Source organism: Oncorhynchus keta, chromosome 27 (genome assembly GCF_023373465.1).
Source record: "Oncorhynchus keta strain PuntledgeMale-10-30-2019 chromosome 27, Oket_V2, whole genome shotgun sequence".
Classification (NCBI taxonomy): domain Eukaryota; kingdom Metazoa; phylum Chordata; class Actinopteri; order Salmoniformes; family Salmonidae; genus Oncorhynchus; species Oncorhynchus keta.
In genome coordinates this window covers 20,627,355-20,644,876 of record NC_068447.1, presented here as the reverse complement: position 1 = coordinate 20,644,876, position 17,522 = coordinate 20,627,355, and the positions used below count along the sequence as shown (strand labels likewise).

The following is a 17,522-nucleotide window of genomic DNA, read 5'->3' as shown; positions in this document are numbered from 1 at the left end:
GAGCTACCCCCAACGGCATATCCAGGAGCTACCCCGACGGCATATCCAGGAGCTACCCCCGACGGCATATCCAGGAGCTACCCCCAACGGCATATCCAGGAGCTACCCCCAACGGCATATCCAGGAGCTACCCCCGACGGCATATCCAGGAGCTACCCCCAACGGCATATCCAGGAGCTACCCCCGACGACATATCCAGGAGCTAACCCCAATGACATATCCAGGAGCTACCCCCAACGGCATATGCAGGAGCTACCCCCGACGGCATATCCAGGAGCTAACCCCAATGACATATCCAGGAGCTAACCCCAATGACATATCCAGGAGCTACCCCCAACGGCATATGCAGGAGCTACCCCCGACGGCATATCTAGGAGCTAACCCCAATGACATATCCAGGAGCTAACCCCAATGACATATGCAGGAGCTACCCCCAACGGCATATCCAGGAGCTACCCCCGACGGCATATCCAGGAGCTACCCCCAACGGCATATCCAGGAGCTACCCCCGACGGCATATCCAGGAGCTACCCCGACAGCATATCCAGGAGCTAACCCCAATGACATATCCAGGAGCTAACCCCAATGACATATCCAGGAACTACCCCCAACGGCATATGCAGGAGCTACCCCCAACGGCATTTCCAGGAGATTGGGTTAACAAGGTTTCCCAATCTCCCTCTGACAGACGGTGTCTGACCTCAGGACCGACCACGTCACCCACAAAGACAGCTGGGTTGACTGAGGGATATTTTTTACTTATTACATTAATATTGCATTAGTCACCTACACTGGACGTGCATAAACCAGGGCTTATTTACAATGCTTGGGCTCGAAAAGTTCATAGAGGACAGTGTATGTTTGTTTCATCATGCTGGGAGTTGTCTTTTACACTAAAAGGGGTCCATTTTCAGTTTGATAATTGCTCCTGGAAGTCTGAATAAATTATAATTATAATTCTTATCAGAGTTTGTTCTGTATCTGGGAGAATAAACTCGCTATCAGAGAGCTCTCTGTGTCACACTCAGAGTAAAAGCCAATTAGCAAGACTAGCTTTGGAGAGAAAATAAAAAAGCTCCAAAACCACTGGCACGGAACAGTTCCACAAGAGCTTTGTCTTTTTATATTCTGTGTGTGTGTGTGTGTGTGTGTGTGTGTGTGTGTGTGTGTGTGTGTGTGTGTGTGTGTGTGTGTGTGTGTGTGTGTGTGTGTGTGTGTGTGTGTGTGTGTGTGTGTGTGTGTGTGTGTGTGTGTGTGTGTGTGTGTGTTTGTTTTATGTGTGTTTGGTTGTTTTGGTGTTTGCGTACAATCTTGCCTGCCTGAGTGTGTGTGTGTGTCCACATGCTTGACAGTTGACCTCTACCCGCTGGAGACATAAATAAAGGTGCTCTAGATGGGAGTAATTGACCCGGTGCTGTCACACGCATGAATGTGCAAATGGCCCACTGTGTTTAGAACAAGCAGACACATTTAACCTATGACATTTCGTGACAGCTTAGTGTGCCAGTTACACAACCCATCTCGCCTACATGTCCGTGTGTCTGTCAGTGCTTTCGGATGTCTGCTGAATAGATCCGTTTTTCTGTCAGGCTTCAATCTACCTCGCCTCAATCGTACTGATGATTCTTTGGGAAAGGGCGAGAGACAAAAACAGAGTAATGTCGGTCAGACTATGAGAGGACATCAATGCTTCACCTAGACAGCTTGTCTGCAGGGGCTCAGTCCCCTGACAGAAGGATAAGACAGAGTTCACCTGATTTCAATACAAAGTTACACCTCTCTTTGGGAAAGAAAGGAAACAGGAAATAGTAGGCAGCCATCCCCTGATGTCAGCAAAACATATACAGTTGAAGTCAGAAGTTTACATAGACTTAGGTTGGAGTAATTTAAAACAAATTTTTAAACCACTCCACAAATGTCTTGTTCACAAACTATAGTTTTGGCAAGTCGGTTAGGACATCTACTTTGTGCATGACATAAGTAATTTTTCCAACAATTGTTTACAGACAGATTATTTCACTTATAATTCACTGTATCACACACAATTCCAGTGGGTCAGAAGTTTACATACACTAAGTTGACTGTGCCTTTAAACAGCTTGGAAAATTCCAGAAAATTATGTCATGGCTTTAGAAGCTTCTGATAGGCTAATTGACATCATTTGAGTCAATTGGAGGTGTACCTGTGGATGTATTTCAAGGCCAACCTTCAAACTCAGTGTATCTTTGCTTGACATCATGGGAAAATCTAAAGAAATCAGCAAAAAAATAATTGTAGACCTCCACAAGTCTGGTTCATCCTTGGGAGCAATTTCCAAATGCCTGAAGGTACCACGTTCATCTGTACAAACAACAGTAGGCAAGTATAGACACCATGGGATCACACAGCCATCATACCACTCATACCATGTTCTGTCTCCTAGAGATGAATGTACTTTGGTGCGAAAAGTGCAAATCAACCCCAGAACAACAGCAAAGGACCTTGTGAAGATGCTGGAGGAAACAGGTACAAAAGTATCTATATCCACAGTAAAACAAATCCTATATCGACATAACCTGAAAGGCCGCTCAGCAAGGAAGAAGCAACTGCTCCAAAACCGCCATAAAAAAGCCAGACCACGGTTTGCAACTGCACATGGGGACAAAGATCGTACTTTTTGGAGAAATGTCCTCTGGTCTGATGAAACAAAAATAGAACTGTTTGACCATAATGACCATTGTTATGTTTGGAGGAAAAAGGGGGATGCTTGCAAGCCGAAGATCACCATCCCAACCGTGAAGCACCGGGGTGGCAGCATCATGTTGTTGGGGTGCTTTGCTGCAGGGTGGACTGGTGCACATCACAAAATGGATGGCATCATGATGAGGAAAATTACGTGGATAAACTGAAGCAACATCTCAAGACATCAGTCAGGAAGTTAAAGCTTGGTCGCAAATGGGTCTTCCAAATGGACAATGACCCCAAGCATACTTCCAAAGTTGTGGCAAAATGGCTTAAGGACAACAAAGTCAAGGTAATGGAGTGGCTATCAGAAAGCCCTGACCTCAATCCTAGATACAATTTGTGGGCAGAACTGAAAAGGCGTGTGCGAGTAAGGAGGCCTACAAACCTGACTCAGTTACACCAGCTCTGTCAGGAGGAACGGGACAAAATTCACCCAACTTATTGTGGGAAGTTTGTGGAAGGCTACCCGAAACATTTGACCCAAGTTAAACAATTTAAAGGCAATGTTAACAAATACTAATTGAGTGTATGTACACTTCTGACCCACTGGAGATGTGATGAAAGAAATAAAAGCTGAAATAAATCACTCTCTACTAATTTTCTGACATTTCACATTCTTAAAATAAAGTGGTGATCCTAACTGACCCAAGCCAGGGAATTTTTACTGGGATTAAATGTCAGGAATTGTGAAAAGCTGAGTTTAAATGTATTTGGCTAAGGTGTAGGTAAGCTTCCGATTTCAACTGTATATATATATATATATATTTCACTATTCATTCCATGGGCCAATAGTTGCTAATGGACACTAAGGATTTTAGGCGGAGGAAGAGGCCTTCCTCAAACGTGGGAGAATGCTCGCAAAACACAGAACGATGAAATACTAAAAGATGATCTCTCAGAGGTTGAGAACAACAACTCATTTGTTTGAACAATCTGTAATAATTGAAACGTTTTGTGTAATTGTTGTTTCTCATTTCTATAGTGCTGTGTGAAAGAACAGGGAAATGAAAACATATTCAGAGAAAATCAGCCTCACCCTGGCAACAGTATTGATCAACACTCGTGGGCCCTCTGAAAAATCTATCCCGTGTCAATTTCCCAGCATTAACAGTTCAGCGGCCACTCACACCTTGAAAAGACAGCAGCGATATGTATTGTCTGGCAATGAAAGCAACAATCTGTATTTAACTTCCCTGCTGTTCTATTTATCACAGGGGGAGATGAACTGTGCTGTGTTACATACAGTATATGGTGACGTCCACTGAAATCCTCACTGAAGGACCACAACACGGATGCACTGCTCTGAGAAGATGACTGACCCCTCTGACTCTGTCCATAGTTATATTGAGGACAGAGAGAACATTCCAGAATTTCTTGGATTGTGCACTGACTGGAGTTGAAGAGAATATGACAAAGATCTGACTGATACATCACAATGTTTTAACCTTCATCAAATAAAAAAGGTTACATTTATATGAAGAGGATCTCACCTTATGTTGGGATGTATTGTCTACTTAATTTAGGTAGCACCTCAACTCCAGTTGTTCAACCACAGACATCTTCATCCGCTTTATTATTGACAATGAAATCAGGCACGGCTTGTCTGATAAAGTATGGAGCCGTTAATCCCGATTTTAACAGAAGAAATTCCACTTGACCTTTTCTATCACAACGGAACAGGATTCAACGTTTGACAAAATAAATTCTCCACTTGATGGATTGGATTTGAAAACATTTTGTGAAACTTGTAATTGCTATCACAAATGAATCAGTTGCAGTGATGAGTGTAAATGAGCAGGGAGCTATCATCCCCGGATTCTATTGACTCCCACTGGGATTCTACTTAATCAATGTGTACTATCAATATGATCATCAAGACAAGAACATATCTAAGTGGGAGAGAAAGAGAAAAACTTAGAGGAGACTGTGCTTTCTCAATATTGAAATTGGTTAGGAAATCGAGACATTTAAACAAATATTTCCTCCTGAGGATTTGTGTAGGGTTTGACTGTGGGGCTCAACATAGCCGGTGACAGCTATATGATGGCAGCCAGCGCGGTGCAGTGGGGAGAATTAGCATAAATGCAGAGTGATTGCCTGAGCAAACGGAGGAAGGAGCTGTGTGACGGCGCCTGTGTCAACCCACTGATTCCCCGAGCCTGATTACTACGCTGATGCCACAGCACACACCCCACCTACACTGCTCAGCCTGACACACAGACAGACACTGGAGCACCTGAGATAACGGAATTAGGGACTTATTGAAGTATCCTTTCTTTCCCCAAGGAATCTTTTATGGGTCGACAAATCCCATGATACCTCAAAAACCTTTCTACTATGTGGATGAGTTTTAATGCTTTACTCAAGGAACATATTTTAGACATAATCACTTGCATTAGGGAAAGGCATGACAATTATAGTCCTTGGGATGCCTTCACTCTAATGAGAATCCTGATTTGTAATCTTCCATTGATAATGGAAGAGGGAATTTACCCTAAAGATATTGGAACCATCAACAAGCATGTCCACCTGACAGCCACAAAGCTCCTGAGACCAGCATGACTGGAGTGGTCTGGTAAAGATTGGACTTGGTGTTAAGAAAAGGGGGTAATAATATGTGTGTGTGTGTGTGTGTGTGTGTGTGTGTGTGTGTGTGTGTGTGTGTGTGTGTGTGTGTGTGTGTGTGTGTGTGTGTGTGTGTGTGTGTGTGTGTGTGTGTGTGTGTGTGTGTGTGTGTGTGTGTGTGTTAATGTGGTTGGGCCTTTCATAAAGCAGCATGATAAGTACTTTGATTGCTTCAGTCTCTATTAAACAGCTACTTAGTGTGCTTGCCTGTGCTTGGTTTAATTGATTTTGGAAAACAGACAATAATAGCATTGATAGTAAGTCACAATGTTTAACCACAAGTCAATAACACAAACACTAAAACTCATGTTTTCTACTTGGCCTTTCGAACAGCACATCTTATATCTTCAAATGAGAGAACTTGCTTAGATGTTAGCTTGTACTATGGCAAATGTATGCACACTATTTTAAATAATTGCATATTTTGCTCTAAACATGCGTTTTTAATAATTCATTTGCTGTTTTGCAGCTCTGCAGGGTGCCTCATTCCACTGCAGTACTAACAGTGAGCCTACTGTCAGTGTGTTCTGCTGCTGACTCTTTCTCAACAAGAGGTACGCAGGCCTATGAGGAACACTTAAACATTCTACTGTGGTCACTGTGTCTCATTATCAAGAGTGTGCAAAGCTGTCAACAATGCAAAGCGTGGCTACTTTGAAGAATCTCAAACATACAATTTATTTTGATTCGTTTAACACTTTTTTGGTTACTAAATGATTCCATATGTGTTATTTCATAGTTTTGATGTCTTCACTATTATTCTACAATGTAGAATACAGAAAATCCCTTGAATGAGTAGGTGTGTCCAGACTTGACTGGCACTGTATGTGACCAGTAGGCCTCGTGGATGCACAGTTAATCCTCCGTCATTTGGTTACATTCATTTCTGTTAATGCATGTTTTAATTATGGTAATTTAGCCTATTTTCTCATTATTGGAGTGGAAACAATGTTTGCAGAGTTCACAACCTGCTACACTCGTGAGAAACAAGTTTTGGTTCATTTCATAACCATCATTTACAAGCTGTGTCAATTGTTTTCATTGTCTTTTGTTTGGAGTGCTCCGTGTGAGCAATGATAATGGGTCTGATTTCTCGAGAGGAACATACAGAAGGAGAGCACGCATAGAAATATGTCGTACCTGGTCTGCCGCATGCATATGGAGGAAAGTTCTCATTTGGGATGTCTGAATTCTGATTGTCTTAAAGTCACCACATCCACCACTAATAATCTCAGCTTCTCTGTCATTTTTTTCTTCACCTCACACAGTAAGTCAACAAAGTAATTATTATAATTTTTAAATATTTTTTTTAACATATTTTGCAAATAATAATAGTTCTTCACAGTATTTGAAAAATCTTTCCAACACTCTCCCGGCCTCCATAATCACCATGAAAAACAAATAAAGATGTAATGATCCCACAGTGCGTTCGGAAAGCATCAGACCACTTGACTTTTTCCACATTTTTTCACGTTACAGCCTTATTCTAAAATGGATTATATAAGTAAAAAATCCTCAGCAATCTAAACACAATACCCCATAAAAACAAAGGTTTTTAGACAATTTTGCTAATTTATTAAAAATACAAAACAGAAATACCTTATTTATATACTGTAAGTATCAGACCCTTTTCAATGAGACTCAAAAATTGAGCTCAAGTGCATCCTGTTTCCATTGAACATCCTTGAGCTGTTTGTACAACTTGATTGGAGTTCACCTGTGGTAAATTCAATTGATTGGAAATGATTTGGAAATGCACAAGCCTGTCTATATAAGGTCCCACAGTTGGCAGTGCATGTCAGAGCAAAAACCAAGCCATGAGGACGAAGGAATTGTCCGTAGACCTCAGAGAGAGGATTGTGTAGAGACACAGATCTGGGGAAGGGTACCAAAACATTTCTGCAGCATTGAAGGTCCCCAAGAACACAGTCATCTCCATAATTCTTAAATGGAAGAAGTCTGGAACCACCAAGACTCTTCCTAGAGCTGGTCGCCTGGCCAAACTGAGCAATCGGGGGAGAAGGGCCTTGGTCAGGGAGGTGAGTTCCTCTGTGGAGATGGGATAACCATCCAGAAGGTTCTCCCATCTTGCAGCACTCCACCAATCAGGCTTAGAGTGACTGGACGGAAACCACTTCTCAGTAAAAGGCACATGACAACCCGCTTGGGGTTTGCCAAAAGGCAGCTAAAGACTCTCAGAAAATGAGAAACAGGAATATCTGGTCTGATGGAACCAAGATTGAACTCTTTGGCATGAATGCCAAGTGTCACATCTGGAGGAAAACTGGCACCATCCCTATGGTGAAGCATGGTGGTGGCAGCATCATGCCGTGGGGATGTTTTTCAGCGGCAGGTACTGGGAGACTAGTCAGGATCAAGGCAAAACGGAACAGAGCAAAGTACAGTGAGATACTTGATGAAAACCTGCTCCAGGGGCTCAGGACTTCAGACTGGGGTGAAGGTTCACCTTCCAACAGGACAACAACCCTAAGCACACAGCCAAGACAAAACAGGAGTGGCTTCAGGACAAGTCTCTAAATGTCCTTGAGCAGCCCAGCCAGAGTCTGAACTTGAACACGATCGAACATCTCTGGAGAGACCTGAAAATAGCTGTGCAGCAACGCTCCCATCCAACCTAACAGAGCTTGAGAGGATCTGCAGCGAACAATGGGAGAAACTCCCCAAATATACAGATGTGCCAAGCTTAGAGCATCGTACCCAAGAAGACTTGAGGCTGTAATCACTGCCAAAGCTACTTCAATAAAGTACTGAGTAATGTCTGAATACTTATGTAAATGTTATAGTTATTTTTTTAAATCTAAAAAACAGTTTTTGCTTTGTCATTATGGGGTATTGTGTGTAGATTGATGAGAGGGGGGCAATTAATCAATTTTAGAATAATGCCGTAATGTAACAAACTGTGGGGAAAGTAAAAGGAGTCTGAATACTTTCCTAATGCACTATATATCCAGTGGAAACATAATAAAAACAGCTGTCTGTCCCTAGCTCACTGGTTTGGGGAACTCTAGGCAGACAGAGTAGAGAGATTCATGTTATTTGAAAGATCCAGAATTTTCATCCGGATATTTTCTTCAGTTTTTATTTTTATCAGCTTTAGGGCTATGTATTTTAGTTAGGTTAGTTGACAATGGAAGTTATAGGCCGACTGCTGCATTGGCCTACAGGCTATTTCGGAGTTCCATGTACTCATTTCTTCAGCCGCCAATGGATCACAGTGTAGAGTATCAATGTGTCCATATGGCAGAGGGTGGTGCTCTCCCTTAGTTGAATTGTAACTTATAGATGTGTATAATTTTTAATTAGGATTTTTATGATTAACCACGTGACAATGATTTTAAGAAACAAAACATACTTATTGAATTGAAACTGTTCCACAAAAATATGCATATAAAAAAGAATCATAACTGAGTTGCCTAAAGACCCCTTTCTGTGTTTGCAAACATTGCCGCATGAGGGCAATGTGCGCAAGTAGGTGGCAGAACAAGGGGGAGTTCTTATAGAAGGCCAGCAAAAAAAAGCCTCTATTTACATATTGCTTATGTGTGCATTTCACACTACTATTGGATTATAATTGGATTTTAAGGCTCCTATGAATGTTCTGCTTAATGTAATGTTTGTGTCATCGCAAATCAACTGCGTTTTACAAAAAAAAAACACTAACTTCAACCAGTAAAATGGCTCTTTGGCTAGCTTTTGCTACAACCTAAACTCAGCAAAAAAAGAAATGTCCTCTCACAGTCAACTGCATTTATTTTCAGCAAATGTAACATGTGTAAATATTTGTATGAATATAACAAGATTCAACAACTGAGACATAAACTGAACAAGTTCCACAGACATGTGACTAACATAAATTGAATAATGTGTCCCTGAACAAAGGGGGGGTCAAAATCAAAAGTAACAGTCAGCATCTGGTGACAGTCACCACCAGCTGAATTAAGTACTGCAGTGCATTTCCTCCTCATGGACTGCACCAGATTTACCAGTTCTTGCTGTGAGATGTTACCCCACTCTTCCACCGAGGCACTTGCAAGTTCCTGGACATTTCTGGGGGGAATGGCCCTCATGCCCTCATGCTCTGATCCAACAGGTCCCAGACATGCTCAATGGGATTGAGATCCGGGCTCTTCGCTGGCCATGGCAGAGCATTGACATTCCTGTCTTGCAGGAAATCACGCACAGAACGAGCAGTATGGCTGGTGGCATTGTCATGCTGGAGGGTCATGTCAGGATGAGCCTGCAGGAAGGGTACCACATGAGGGAAGATGGATGTCTTCCCTGTAACGCACAGCATTGAGATAGCCTGCAATGACAACAAGCTCAGTCCGATGATGCTGTGACACACCGCCCCAGACCATGACGGACCCTCCACCTCCAAATTGATATCATTCCAGAGTACAGGCATCGGTGTAACGCTCATTCCTTCCACGATAAATGCGAATCGGACCATCACCCCTGGTGAAACAAAACCGCAACTCGTCAGTGAAGAGCACTTTTTGCCAGTCCTGACTGGTCCAGTGATGGTGGGTTTGTGCCCATAGGCGACGTTGTTGCCGGTGATGTCTGGTGAGGACCTGTCTTACAACTGGCCTACAAGCCCTCAGTCCAGCCTCTCTCAGCCTATTGCGGACAGTCTGAGCACTGATGGAGGGATTGTGCGTTCCTGGTGTAACTCGGGCAGTTGTTGTTGCCATCCTGTATCACACGCAGGTGTGATGCTCGGATGTACCGATCCTGTGCAGTTGTTGTTACACGTGGTCTGCCACTGCGAGGACGATCAGCTGTCCGTTCTGTCTCCCTGTAGCACTGTCTTAGGGGTCTCACATTACAGACATTGCAATTTATTGCCCTGGCCACATCTGCAGTCCTCCAGCCTCCTTGCACCATGCCTAAGGCACGTTCACGCAGATGAGCAGGGACCCTGGGCATCTTTCTTTTGGTGTTTTTTTAGAGTCAGTAGAAAGGCCTCTTTAATGTCCTATGTTATCATAACTGTGACCTTAATTGCCTACCGCCTGTAAGCTGTTAGTGTCTGAACAACCGTTCCACAAGTGCATGTTTATTCACTGTTTATGGTTCATTGAAAAAGCATGGGAAACAGTGTTTAAACCCTTTACAATGAAGATCTGTGATGTTATTTGGATTTTTATTAATTATATTTGAAAGACAGGGTCTTGAAAAAGGAACGTTTCTTTTTTGCTGAGTTTATATCAATGAGTGTTAGCATTCTAGCTAACAACTGCTTCATCCAAAATAGTTATTTTTGCAAAGATAACATGTGCGCATTGGCGCACGCAGACGAACGCCTGTGTCTAGTCAGCATGTTAGTCTGACATGCAAACCTCACCGGCAACATTGCGTATGCGAGCATTGCAAAATAAATGTACACATACATGTTATTCAATCATTTCACCCACACCGCTCGTTTACTGTACGTGACCGAGCGTCTGCATAGCCAAGCATTAAAATAGAACATGGTTCTATTTGAGACGCTCCATGCACTGCAAATTTCCTTATTTGATATCAGGAAGAGAAAAATCCATGTGGATGCTTGAAAGACAAACTCGGTGAGATGAATTAAAGATTGCTAACTTAAAACAAATTATCTTTCCCTTTTTATCCATGGATTAATCCTCGGAGTGGAGAAACACATGATTTTGTATGACTGCGGCTCAAAATTCGACAAAGAACCAGCTAAAAAGAGAGCATATACAGTACCAGTCAAAAGTTTGGACACACCTACTCATTCCACTGTGTTTCTGCATTTTTACTATTTTCTACATTGTAGAATAATTGTGAAGACATCAAAACTATGAAATAACACATATGGAATCATGTAGTTACCCAAAACAAATCAAAATGTTTTATATTTGAGATTCTTCAAAGAAGCCACCCTTTGCGTTGATGACAGCTTTGCACACTCTTGGAATTCTCTCAACCAGCTTCATGAGGTATTTACCTGGAATGAATTTCAATTAACAGGTGTACCTTGTTAAAAGTTCATTTGTGGAATTTCTTTCCTTCTTAATGCATTGGAGCCAATCAGTTGTGTTGTGACAAGGTAGGGTGGTATACAGAAGATAGCCCTATTTGGTAAAATACCAAGTCCATATTATGGCAAGAACAGCTCAAATAAGCAAAGAGAAACTACAGTCCATCATTACTTTAAGACACGAAGGTAAGTCAATCCAGAAAATGTCAAGATCTTTGAAAGTTTCTTCAAGTGTAGTCGCAAATATCATCAAGTGCTATGATGAAACTGGCTCTCATGAGGACCGCCAGAGTAATGGAAGACCCAGAGTTACCTCTGCTGATGAGGATAATTTCATTAGAGTTATCAGCCTCAGAAATTGCAGTCCAAATAAATGCTTCACACAGTTCAAGTAACAGACACATCTCAACATCAACTGTTCAGATGAGACTGCGTGAATCAGACCTTCATGGTTGAATTTTTGCAAAGAAACCACTACTAAAGAACACCAATAATAAGAAGAGACTTGCTTGGGCCAAGAAACACAAGCAATAGACATTAGACTGGTGTAAATCTGTCCTATGGTCTGATGAGTCCAAATTTGAGATTGTTGGTTCCATCCGCCGTGTCTTTGTGAGACGCAGAGTAGGTGAATGGATGATCTTTGCATGTGTGGTTCCCACCAAGAAGCATGGAGGAGGAGATATGATGGTGTGGGGGTGCTTTGCTGGTGACACTGTCTGTGATTTATTTTGAATTCAAGGCACACTTAACTAGCATGGCTGCCACAGCATTCTGCAGTGATACGCCATCCCATCTGGTTTTTCGTTTAGTGGTACTGTCATTTGTTTTCAACAGGACAAGGACCCAAAACACCTCCAGGCTGTGTAAGGTCTATTTGACCAAGAAGGAGAGTAATGGAGTGCTACATCAGATGACCTGGCCTCCACAATCACATTTACATTTACATTTACATTTACATTTAAGTCATTTAGCAGACGCTCTTATCCAGAGCGACTTACAAATTGGTGCATACACCTTATGACAACCAGTGGAACAGCCACTTGCATCTAAATCTTGTTGGGGGGGGGGAAGGGGGGTGAGAAGGATTACTTACCCTTACTTACCCTATCCTAGGTATTCCTTGAAGAGGTGGGGTTTCAGGTGTCTCCGGAAGGTGGTGATTGACTCCGCTGTCCTGGCGTCGTGAGGGAGTTTGTTCCACCATTGGGGGGCCAGAGCAGCGAACAGTTTTGACTGGGCTGAGCGGGAACTGTACTTCCTCAGTGGTAGGGAGGCGAGCAGGCCAGAGGTGGATGAACGCAGTGCCCTTGTTTGGGTGTAGGGCCTGATCAGAGCCTGGAGGTACTGAGGTGCCGTTCCCCTCACAGCTCCGTGGCGAGCACCATGGTCTTGTAGCGGATGCGAGCTTCAACTGGAAGCCAGTGGAGAGAGCGGAGGAGCGGGGTGACGTGAGAGAACTTGGGAAGGTTGAACACCAGACGGGCTGCGGCGTTCTGGATGAGTTGTAGGGGTTTAATGGCACAGGCAGGGAGCCCAGCCAACAGCGAGTTGCAGTAATCAAGACGGGAGATGACAAGTGCCTGGATTAGGACCTGCGCCGCTTCCTGTGTGAGGCAGGGTCGTACTCTGCGGATGTTGTAGAGCATGAACCTACAGGAACGGGACACCGCCTTGATGTTAGTTGAGAACGTCAGGGTGTTGTCCAGGATCACGCCAAGGTTCTTAGCGCTCTGGGAGGAGGACACAATGGAGTTGTCAACCGTGATGGCGAGATCATGGAACGGGCAGTCCTTCCCGGGAGGAGGAGGAGCTCCGTCTTGCTGAGGTTCAGCTTGAGGTGGTGATCCGTCATCCACACTGATATGTCTGCCAGACATGCAGAGATGCGATTCGCCACCTGGTCATCAGAAGGGGGAAAGGAGAAGATTAATTGTGTGTCGTCTGCATAGCAATGATAGGAGAGACCATGTGAGGTTATGACAGAGCCAAGTGACTTGGTGTATAGCGAGAATAAGAGAGGGCCTAGAACAGAGCCCTGGGGGACACCAGTGGTGAGAGCGCGTGGTGAGGAGACAGATTCTCGCCACGCCACCTGGTAGGAGCGACCTGTCAGGTAGGACGCAATCCAAGCGTGGGCCGCGCCGGAGATGCCCAACTCGGAGAGGGTGGAGAGGAGGATCTGATGGTTCACAGTATCGAAGGCAGCCGATAGGTCTAGAAGGATGAGAGCAGAGGAGAGAGTTAGCTTTAGCAGTGCGGAGCGCCTCCGTGATACAGAGAAGAGCAGTCTCAGTTGAATGACTAGTCTTGAAACCTGACTGATTTGGATCAAGAAGGTCATTCTGAGAGAGATAGCGGTAGAGCTGGCCAAGGACGGCACGCTCAAGAGTTTTGGAGAGAAAAGAGAGAAGGGATACTGGTCTGTAGTTGTTGACATCGGAGGGATCGAGTGTAGGTTTTTTCAGAAGGGTGCAACTCTCGCTCTCTTGAAGACGGGAGGGACGTAGCCAGCGGTCAGGGATGAGTTGATGAGCGAGGTGAGGTAAGGAGAAGGTCTCCAGAAATGGTCTGGAGAAGAGAGGAGGGGATAGGGTCAAGCGGGCAGGTTGTTGGGCGGCCGGCCGTCACAAGACGCGAGATTTCATCTGGAGAGAGGGAGAAAGAGGTCAGAGCATAGGGTAGGGCAGTGTGAGCAGAACCAGCGGTGTCGTTTGACTTAGCAAACGAGGATCGGATGTCATCGACCTTCTTTTCAAAATGGTTGACGAAGTCATCTGCAGAGAGGGAGGAGGGAGGAGGATTCAGGAGGGAGGAGAAGGTGGCAAAGAGCTTCCTAGGGTTAGAGGCAGATGCTTGGAATTTAGAATGGTAGAAAGTGGCTTTAGCAGCAGAGACAGAGGAGGAAAATGTAGAGAGGAGGGAGTGAAAGGATGCCAGGTCCGCAGGAGGCGAGTTTTCCTCCATTTCCGCTCGGCTGCCCGGAGCCCTGTGATCACCACAATCACAATCACAATCACCCGACCTCAACCCAATTGAGATGTTTGGGATGAGTTGGGCTGAGCAGCCAGCAAGTGCTCAGAATATGGGGGAACTCCTTCAAGACTGTTGGAATAGCATTCCAGGTGAAGCTGGTTCAGAGAATTCCAAGAGTGCGCAAAGCTGTTATCAAGGCAAAGGGTAGCTACTTTGAAGAATCTCAAATATAAAATATATTTAGATTTTTTTTAACACTTTTTTGGTTACCACGTGATTACATGTGTTATTTCATAGTTGTGGTGTCTTCACTATTATTCTACAATGTAGAAATAGTAAAAATAAAGAAAAACCCTTGAATGAATAGGTGTGTCCACATTTTTGACTGGCACTGTATATAACATGCAACTAACTGGATTTATGTCAACTCTCTCAGACACCATAAAAAGCATTTAACTTATACATTTATTGGCCAACAAGTGTTTAAAAGGCCTTTAATGTGTAATTATAACATTACATTATTATTTTTCTTCATACAAATCTCCAAACCCATTTTTCTTTGTTTTACAGCACTATTAAATGTTCTATGAATATTTTGGCTTTTCCTTTCTAGATTTCGAACATAAAACATTTATATAGCAAATATTATATTTTGCAATACAGTGATTTGTTTTTATTTTTGATTGAGAAAAAGATTGATCTTCAGGAGGTTAGCCATCAGTGACAGAGCTGACAAGCCACTAACGTAGCTGACAAGCCACTGAGGTAGCTGACAAGCCACTGACGTAGCTGACAAGCCATCAGTGACAGAGCTGACAAGCCACTAACGTAGCTGACAACAGACACTCAAAACAGACATATTTTTGCCTCAAAAATAAAAGTTTAATCCAAATTTGTAAAATATGTAAAGGGATTCATTTGAAAATCCCCAATAAAAACAACCATTCTATCAGATCTTTCAGACTGGGTTGTCAGCCAGGCAACATTTAATCCACCTTGAAGAAAGGGAACGGGAGATTGAAGGAGAGGGAGGGATAGAGCAGAATTTCGCAAACTCGTTCCTGTGGCCTCCATGTGCACGTTTTGTTTTTTTGCCCTAGCACTACACAGCTGGGGGCAGCAGGAGCTGTTCTTTCAGCACCACCAGGGAAGCGCAACAGCCCACTCAAACTGTCTCTCAACCTTTTCTCATAATGCAATGAGGCCAACAAATACTGTAGATATTATGTGTTTTATTTTACAGCCTAAGACACCTAATAAAATAGGACTAGCTTACACATGTTGTTTTAAAAATAGGCATACAGTATGGGGGAATTTTCAGAGGTTACTCACCTGAAAGAGGCGCAAAATGTTAGCGACCATAATCGATACAGAACTTGCCGAGGCGCCAATGACTCCAACCACTTTCTCGGGCTTGACGAACAACGGCGGTTCTCCATTGGTGCACCTCACATCCGAAGTGTCCTTCTGTATCAAAGCCTGAACGAAAGTTAATGATTGTTCCAGTGCATATGTATCTCTCGAACAAGTGTCTAGCACCCGGGCGCCTAGGGTGATGTTGGGTAAAAGTTGATCGTCGAGGTTGATTTGATCCAGAGCATACAGCATGGCCTCAAGCCGATGGATCCCGTTCTCCTTTTTGATATCTCCACAAGGCACGCCGTCGGTCCCTCTGGTGTGCACGGGGAAGAGACCACCCAGGGTCAAATGACCCTCAATCCTGATAGAATGGGGTGCGTAAACTTCCTGCGACCGCGCGAAATCCAACAACGTTCTCATCAAACAAAAAACTATCCATAGAAAGCGAGGGTTCTGTTTCAGTCCGAAACCGTAACGAGCCATGATGCCCTGACAGCTGAGTTAGTTTTAGGGAAAGGGAAGCTGTAAACCGCCTGTTACCACCCAAATGGCTGTAAAGTTTGTCAATACGAGCCCATTCCTATTACCTACGTGGAGATTCAACAAGCTGCATTAAAAAAATCGAGACGCATTCGGTTCCTACTCAGGCAAACTGCGCCCATCGCTGGATTACCAGTGCCCGCTTAGCTTGTTGAATAGAAAAAAACGGACAGGGATTCAAATCGCTCAGCGAAACGAGGTAATTGACATCCATTTATCTGAGAAAACATTAATAAAAGAGTTTACGCCAAAAAATATGCATGACAGTAGGCTATCACTCAAAGCAACACCTAGATGAGTAGGTTCACAGTAAAAGAAAAAGGGATCCGATCAAAACGGAGAAAAATCCTAATATATCTTTCATAAAATTAAAATACCGAACAGATCAAACAGCCTTTAAAAATGCTCTTTGATTTTAGATCCAGCAGAACTGGGTGACATCCTTTTCGCAGAGCCAAACTTCACATGAGCGCAGTGACGGATCTGGCGTGTCCGCTACGATCTGCCTGCTGCGTGTCGGTCGACCCGGAGTCCATATCATCACAAAATATCTCCCCAAATGAAACGCCTACCGTTGGTGGGCATTCAGGCTCTTCGAACTGGACGAAAATGCAAACAAACAATCTCTACTTCTCTATTTCCTTCTCCTCCGCCCCCCCAAAAAATCATATAGTATACAAGTAAGACAAATGAATGACTCACAGATGGACTCACCATGCACGATTAGTTTTCACCCGCTTTCCCTGAGACGTCATTCAAGCTGCTTGACCCCCCACCCCCCTCCCCCCCTCCCGAGGTGAATCACTTTTCAACAAGGTTTCCAGCGATTACGGTTACCTGTAGAAAGTCATATTTTCGAGGTTTGGGAAAGTGTGTCAACTCCTCTCTGTCAGTGCTTCGTCTTTACATTTCTCAGTCAAGGCTAACATTGTAAACCACAGTTGTTATTGTATCCCTCTGATTGCATGTAAGCTCCTTCGTTATTTTGCCTTCTTCACATTATCGTCATCGGTGCGCACTGAGCAAAGGAGCAGCCCTTTGTACATCACGCATTCGTTCGGGGTCCGTTGAAATCCAAAATCTCTCTTTTTCTCCCTCGCCTCTCGTCTCTCTCCCTTTCTCCACTCTCCAGTCACTCTCCCTCTCATTACACACACGCACTCACACACTCCACCCACCTAACTATACATTTGCTTAAAACATATCTTTTAAATGGACACGATAATATACAGTTCATCTGGGAGATTTTGTAAATCATTTGACAGTGCTGATTATGTAGACTTTC

At 43.7% G+C, this 17,522-nt stretch overlaps 1 protein-coding gene across 5 annotated transcripts in view; it reads right to left on the bottom strand.

Moving 5' to 3' along the window:
* LOC118360272 (metabotropic glutamate receptor 7-like) overlaps positions 1-16,987 on the bottom strand; it is a 194,611-nt gene extending 177,624 nt beyond the window's left edge. For all 5 annotated transcript variants that reach the window (XM_052481899.1, XM_052481900.1, XM_052481901.1 and 2 more), the window contains exon 1: positions 15,671-16,987. In XM_052481899.1, the coding sequence (XP_052337859.1) occupies positions 15,671-16,180 (510 nt within the window). In that variant the 5' untranslated portion in view covers positions 16,181-16,987. The remainder of the gene's footprint in view (positions 1-15,670) is intronic.
* Positions 16,988-17,522: the final 535 nt, after the last annotated feature.